This window comes from Nicotiana sylvestris, chromosome 5 (assembly GCF_000393655.2).
Source record: "Nicotiana sylvestris chromosome 5, ASM39365v2, whole genome shotgun sequence".
NCBI lineage: Eukaryota > Viridiplantae > Streptophyta > Magnoliopsida > Solanales > Solanaceae > Nicotiana > Nicotiana sylvestris.
In genome coordinates, this window is record NC_091061.1 from 122,867,875 (window position 1) to 122,875,353 (window position 7,479).

A 7,479-nucleotide genomic window follows, 5' to 3' on the forward strand; every position below is an offset into this window, starting at 1 on the left:
AAGGCTTTAAATTTATGACTAATCCTAGTCACAACATAAACTCGGAAGTTTACGGATTTTTAGTTTTTCCTAGTACAAAGCTTCTAAGAAAGCAAAATAGGAAATACAATGAAGAACAAATAACAAGATTACAACTCAACTACGGATATGTATAAGCTCATTGTGAAACTGATCCTCAGTGGAGTTGTATTCTTGTTCTTGACACACCAATGACTTCAATGCCGGATGAACACTGTTATGCTTGAGAGAATATCAATGAATGCACAAGTGAAAAAATATTGTGCTATGCACCAGGTTGTTATATCACAAATGACATCACAATGGATAGTGATGTCAATTCTTCGTACACGCTCCCAATGAGAAGTGACTGCTGCACTGTCTGCACAGTCACTTGTGTGCAGTTACGTTCCAGCTTTATAGTTGACTTGTACTTCTATCAGAGAGCACTAAGGGACCAGGTCCCAATTGTGTTCCTCTTTTGTAACAGTTGCAAGATAGTCACTTTCTGTTGTTACGTTCCAGATGTACCGTTGACTTGTACTTCTGTAAGAGAACCCTAAGGGACTAGGTCCCTGTGTTCCTATTTATAATGATTATGGACAATCACTGACTTGTACTTCTATCAGAGATCCCTAAGAGACCAGGTCACCAGGTCCATGTTGTGTTCCTCCGTATGGTTGTTCATTCATTTGCTGATTTTCAGATGTGACATTATTTAGTTGAAATGTATATCATGTGGGCAGGTTCTCTAACTGGTTCTTCACAACAAGTTTGTTAGATAATCAAAACATAAGAATCATAAGCCAAAGACATTAAAAACCCATCAATATTCCTGAAATGGTTTTTAGCTCGGTCGCTTAGGAATTCTCGAAGGTGCCCGTTGCTGAATAGCCGTGCTACTTCCTCTCTTAATTATCTGCAATCCTCTATTATATGGCCGTGAGTGCCATGGTATTTGCACATTTGGTTAGGATCCCTTTGGGCCGGATCAGATTGTAGAGGTTGAGGCCATTTGGTGTCCTTGATGCGTCCGATAACTGATACAATAGAGGCAACATCGACGTTAAAGTTGTATTCCGATAACCTTGGTGCTTCCTTAGGCCCGATAGGTATGTCGAAACCATTTTTGCTCATGAGTCCCCGGATTCTCTAGCCTTGATCACTTCTCTTCTCATTTCGTATAGAATTTTACCCGGACCCACTGCTTCTTCAGTCTCCATTATAATGCTGGTAATGATCCCTGTTTGACCTTGGTTCACGGTCGATATCTCTCTTGACTGCGTCGAGGTTCTGACGGGATAGACGAACCCCAGAGGAGCTCTAAGTTGACCATCTTTGACTCTAATTTTTGATTGATACCGGTTGTGCACATCGGCCCAAGTAACAACCGGATATTCTATCAAATTTTGTTTCAATTACTGTGAAGCCACCGAGCTTCGAACATTGAGTCCCTGAGTGAAAGCTTGAACGTCCCAATCGTCATCAACCGGTGGCAGATCCATCCGTTCCATTTGGAACTAGAACACAAAATCTCTGAGCATCTCATTATCCTTCTGTATTACTTTGAAAATGTCTGACTTTCTGGTTTCGACCTTGATAGGCCTGGCGTGTGCTTTCACGAAAGAGCCTGCAAGCATAACAAATGAGTCAATAGAATTAGGAGGTAAGTTGTGATACCATATCATAGCTCCCTTTGACAGGGTCTCTCCGAATTTCTTCAACAAGACAGACGCAATCTTATCATCCTCTAAGTTGTTCCCTTTGATGTCACATGTGTAAGAGGTAACATGCTCGTTTGGGTTGGTCGTTCCGTTGTACTTAGGAATTTCAGGCATGCGGAATTTTTTAGGGATCGGCTTGTGAGCTCACTCGAAGGGAAATGTTTTTGTATAAACTTCATGGAATCCAGGCCTTTCAGTATCGGCGACGCTCCCTTGATTTGGTCGACCTTGGAGTTGTATGTTTCTATCTTTTTGTCATTTGCTTTGATTTTCTTCTCCCCTGGTTCTATCCGTTTTGTTAGCTCCTCGAGCATTTTTATGATCTCGGGGTTAGTCCCCGATTCATTTCCATTCGACCTCTCTGTGATCGGTTCGTCCGTATGGGTGACATCCCGGGATGGATCGGGTTCAATTTGCTCGGTGCGCGGCTTTAGTTTTGTAACTGACCTATCGCCTGCCTGCTGAGCGTGCAACATTTCGAAGATCATCCGTAAATTAATTCCGTCCCCTCCATTATTTTGAGTATCTTGCACTGCCGATCAGGCTCCACCACGGATGCTATTCTCGGGGTTTGTAGGCAGGTTTGTGTCGATATCCACATGCGAGTTATCGTCCAACGGTTCCGCGACTGGAATTTCGATGCGATCAATGGGTGGTACATATTTACAATGTGCTATGTTGTTATTTTCACCGTGATGACCGACCCATTGTCAACAAGTAGGGGTGCTAATTGTGAGTTTGACATTTTGAGCTTTAACCTGAAATTAGAGACACTTCAAAGAACAAGTGTAAAGTAGTGTATGTTATGAAAATTTATATCAAATAACCACTATTATCCTTAGCCCCACGGTGGGCGGCAAACTATTTACCCTCAAAATCAGATAACAATTGAATTTGTAAGTGGTTTTCAGGATACGTGGATTAAATTGACACAAAGTGATAAATTAAATTGCAATTGAAATAAACAATGATAGAGTAAATTCAAACCACACAAATTGAACAGTTACAGCCTTGGGGGTGAACCACCCTTGAACAGAATGCACTTCGATCACTATCAAGACACCGTTGAATAAGAGCTTAAAGAGAAAATAACAATATATTGCTTCTGAGTGCGTCTTACAATGTGATTTATAAGTAATAAGACCCCGTTTTTATAGTAGGGGAATCCTATATTAGGTAGAATTCTATAAAAGGTAAAAAATCCCCTAATTAATTGATTGCCGATCTCACGTCGATATATGCCGAGATCTCCGCCGTGATATTTGGTCGGTCACAGATATCACGACCTTCTGTTGGCCGAGCTTGGATACCTGACAACGTTCTTCGAAGTTGAACAGAGGCCAGGACCGACCCCTAATCACGACCCCTATATCCTCGAGGTCGGGCGTTATGGCCCGGACTCAGAATTGATAAGATCCTTACCTTGGTATGGGTCCCTTGTTACCATCTCTCGGCTTGGCTTATCATGTCGGAAATCGGGATGTACTTCGAGACCGATTTTACCCGTATACAAAGGAAAAAAAAGTGGATAGAAAAAACATAGAACATATATGTATAGATAAAATATGAAATTCTAAACCATCATTGTGTTGTTAATAAAAAAAATTATATATGTTGTTTATATCAAATCAATAGATACATAACATATATTTGCGAATTGACTTATTTTACTTAATTATGATTAATAAATATACATTTTGACACCATAAAATCAACTAACATATGATTTGATGTAAATATTCAGTAGCAAGAGTTTATTGGAGGTCTCTATGACTGTTGATATATATGGAAGTAGGATAACACTTTAATTGATTTCGATATACAAAACATGGAGTAAGAAAATCTTTAATCAGAAAATCCTCCAATTCAAGTACTCAACTGAAGTTCTAAACATATTTTAATAGTCCTTTTAGAGACCAAAAGTATAAAGATTTAGCATAACAAAGCTATCAGTTGAGTTTAAATAAAAAAATGTGATTTATATAGCCGACTTCTAACTTATTTAGAATTTAAGCATTATTATTGATTTTTGGGCATGAATCCTTACTAGTTGGGTCTCAATATTAATACTAAATACCCACAAAAAAAAGGTACAACAGTCTCGGAACAATTATGTTTCATGCCTTCACACGCTCGCCTACATACAGATAATAAAGGGTCTCTTTAAAGGGACATAAACAGAGAATTTCAAAAAGAAAGATGAAAAGAAAAGAAAGGAAAAGAAAAAGCTGTCTACTTTAGTTTTACCCTTCTCCAGGCAGTAGCAAACACCTTTTGCTTCTCTCTCTGTCCTTTTCATTTGGTGTCGTCTTTTTTTATACAAAGAGGTATTTCCGTGTTAAATGACATTATTACCCCATTTGATCACTCAATTTATTATTCGGTAGAAATGACACTAGGTAGCCACTTAATGGGCTATTTAAAATATAGTCATAATTTACAATTGATTTAAAATTTAGTTAGATGAGCAAGCTTCAGACCAGCTTCTTCTTGTGCTTCGTTTCCATACTGCTACAAGTTGATACTTACATTAAAATAAATTGGATAATTTTTCGATTTTTTTTTGAAGTTTAGATTTATGTAGTTGGTCAAACAATACTTTGTCAAGTACTTAAACTAGAAACAGTGTCTAGATGATAACAACAATAAAATATATATTTTTTGTATGTATGTATATTATACACAAAAAAATTATATATATTTTATATATTTTTATGCTATAAAATATAATTAGTTCCTGCCGACCGACTAGTTATGTATTTTGCACTTAAACATTTGTGAAAGCCTCAGCAAATTGGTGATAAAAGGGTAGTACGGTACTTTTGACTGTAAAAATATACAAAAGGAGTGTGCCTCGATAAAATTTGAGGGCACCCTTAAAGAAAAAGAAACAAGAAACAAGAAAGAATGTTGGTTCTCTAGTGGTGACTCTCAATGAAGTACCTACTTTCAGCTTAGTCTCTATCTACAGTTCTACACTACTGATTCCTTTCACACTCCCCCCTGTAACCCTCCCTTAGGGACCCCCATTTCCGCTTTCCCTTTCCTTAGCACCCCCAACAAACACACATACACACACACACTCAAAAACACATTTCACATATCTTCTCATTTTCTTCTATGGCAGAAACATGGGGTTCAGTTTTTGAGCCTTGTAGAACCTCTTGTTTGCTCAAAGTTTCATTCTTTTTACTCTTTGTCTTGTTTTTTCCTTTCTTGAACCCATTTTCCTCTGCATTTGCTGTTTCTTTTGATGGTAATACAAGTGGGGTTGTGAATCTTGAAGCTGTAAATGGTAGTACTGGACTTGACCCAAATGACATGGCTTTCCTTTTGCTGTTCAAGTTACAGCTCCAAGATTCTTCTCAGAGCTTATCAAGCTGGGATTTAAATGTTTCAAACTGGACCGGTGTGACCCGGTCCAACCAGACCGGCCGGGTCACTGGACTCAACCTCTCCCGGTTTAACTTGTCAGGCCAGGTTCATACTTGTTTGTGTAATCTCACTTTTCTGGAAACCCTTGTGTTGTCTCACAACAGCTTCAACAGTTCAATACCATCTTGTTTGTGGAAGTTGTGGAGCCTTAGGAATTTTGATCTTAGCTATAATTTATTCACTGGTGAAATTCCTAGTACATTTGCATCCATTAGCCAGTTAATTGAACTTAACCTTAGTCATAACATGTTGAGTGGTGAAATTCCAATGTGGATAGGGAATTTCTCAATGACACTTGAGAATCTTAACTTGGGTTTTAACAGTTTTCATGGAGATATACCTAAGAGCTTGTTAAACTTGATGTCATTGAAATATCTGGACTTGTCCCACAATAGTTTGATAGGAAATGTGGGTGATTTTCGCCAAGCATTGGTCTCGCTAAACCTCGAGTCTAATTTGTTATCGGGTACTTTGCCTTGTCTATATTCTTCGAGGGAATCGCTTACGGTTCTCAATTTAGGGAATAATTTGATTCTTGGAGGCATACCGACATGTATCTCTAGTCTTGGGGGTTTGACACAGCTCAATTTATCACATAATGAGTTGCGATATGGTATTTCGCCAAGATTGGTTTTTTCGGAGAAGTTGTGTGTGTTGGACTTGAGTTATAATGAGTTATCTGGGAAGATTCCATGTAGGATCGTCGAGGCATCAGAGAAGTCTGGACTTCTACTTCTTGACCTGTCGCACAATCTGTTTTCTGGTGATATTCCTGTAACAATAACAGAATTAAAGAGTTTGCAAGCGTTGATTCTCTCTTACAATCTTCTTGTGGGCGAAATACCAGAAAGGATTGGTAATTTGACCTATTTACAGGTGATTGATCTCTCACATAACCTCCTCACTGGCTCGATTCCTGTGAACATCGTCGGTTGTTTCCAACTACTGGCACTGATACTAAACAGTAATAATCTTTCTGGGGAAATTCAGCCTGTGCTTGATGCGTTGGATAGTCTAAAGATATTTGATATGGGAAACAACAAGATTTCGGGTGAGATTCCACTGACATTGGCAGGGTGCAAGTCTTTGGAAGTTGTTGACTTGAGCTCTAATAATCTCTCAGGATCTTTAAATGATGCGATAACCAAATGGTCGAATCTCAAGTTCCTCTCCCTTGCTCGGAACAAGTTCAGTGGATCTCTGCCAAGTTGGCTGTTTACATTTCAGGCTATTCATACTTTAGATTTTTCTGGAAACAAATTCTCAGGCTATATACCAGATGGTAACTTTAACACTAGTCCAAATTTCTACAATGGCGACACTAGAAAAACCATTCCTGCAGTACCGTCAATTTCAGCTCGAAGACTTGACATCAAACTCTCCCTTGTTGCTGATGAAACTAGTTTGAGCTTCAACTATAATCTCACAACCACAATTGGAATTGATCTGTCTGACAACTTGCTTCATGGCGAAATTCCAGAGGGTCTGCTCGGGTTACATGGTTTGGAATACCTTAATTTGTCATATAATTTTCTTGATGGTCCAGTTCCGGGTAGTTTAGGGAAGTTGCAGAAGTTAAAGGCTCTTGATTTGTCACATAATTCTTTATCTGGTCACATCCCTGAAAACATAACTGTCCTCGGAAATTTGACAGTTTTAAATCTGTCATATAATTGCTTCTCTGGTGTTATTCCCACAAAGCAAGGTTATTCGAAATTTCCAGGAGCATTTGCTGGTAATCCGAACCTATGTATGGAATCATCAGTTAATGGCTGTCAGAAAACTTTTCCAGTAGAGCCAGGGAAGAAATTTAAAGAAGAAATGGAAGAGGGTCCATTATCAGTTTGGGTTTTTTGTATAACTGCTTTAGTTAGCTTCTATGTTGGCGTCGTTGCTTTATTTTGTTCATCTCGAGCAAGAAACTATATTCTGCAGACAAAAAGTTAGCAGATTGAAAGTGATAAGAGATCATTGTACAGTAACTTATGAATTGTATCATATAGCAGCTGCTTTCAAGCTTCATCTTGTTTACTAACCAGCCATTTTGTTTTATTACTTAACCCTGGATTATGAACGGAAGCCTTGTAACTAGTAATGTTGCGGCTATGTGACCAAGAGGTCATGGGTTTAAGCCGTGGAATGCATAAATGCAGGGTAAAACTGTGTGCAATAGAGCCTTGTGGTCTGATACTTCCCCGGACCCAGTGCATCGCTGGAGTTTAGTGCACCGGGCTGCCGTTTTAGTTAACTCTGGACTATGGTTCATGTTGGTTTAGTTGAGTGTGATCTTTCAAGCATGTCTGAGAACAGTTTGCTCTTTCAG

General features: G+C 38.8%; 1 protein-coding gene across 1 annotated transcript; it reads left to right on the forward strand.

Moving 5' to 3' along the window:
• Positions 1-4,587: 4,587 nt before the first annotated feature.
• LOC104212229 (receptor-like protein CLAVATA2) lies at positions 4,588-7,178 on the forward strand. Its single transcript, XM_009761449.2, has one exon. It carries the CDS (start codon positions 4,842-4,844, stop codon positions 7,101-7,103), a length of 2,262 nt encoding a protein of 753 aa, XP_009759751.1. The 5' UTR covers positions 4,588-4,841; the 3' UTR covers positions 7,104-7,178.
• The last annotated feature ends 301 nt before the right edge of the window (positions 7,179-7,479 follow it).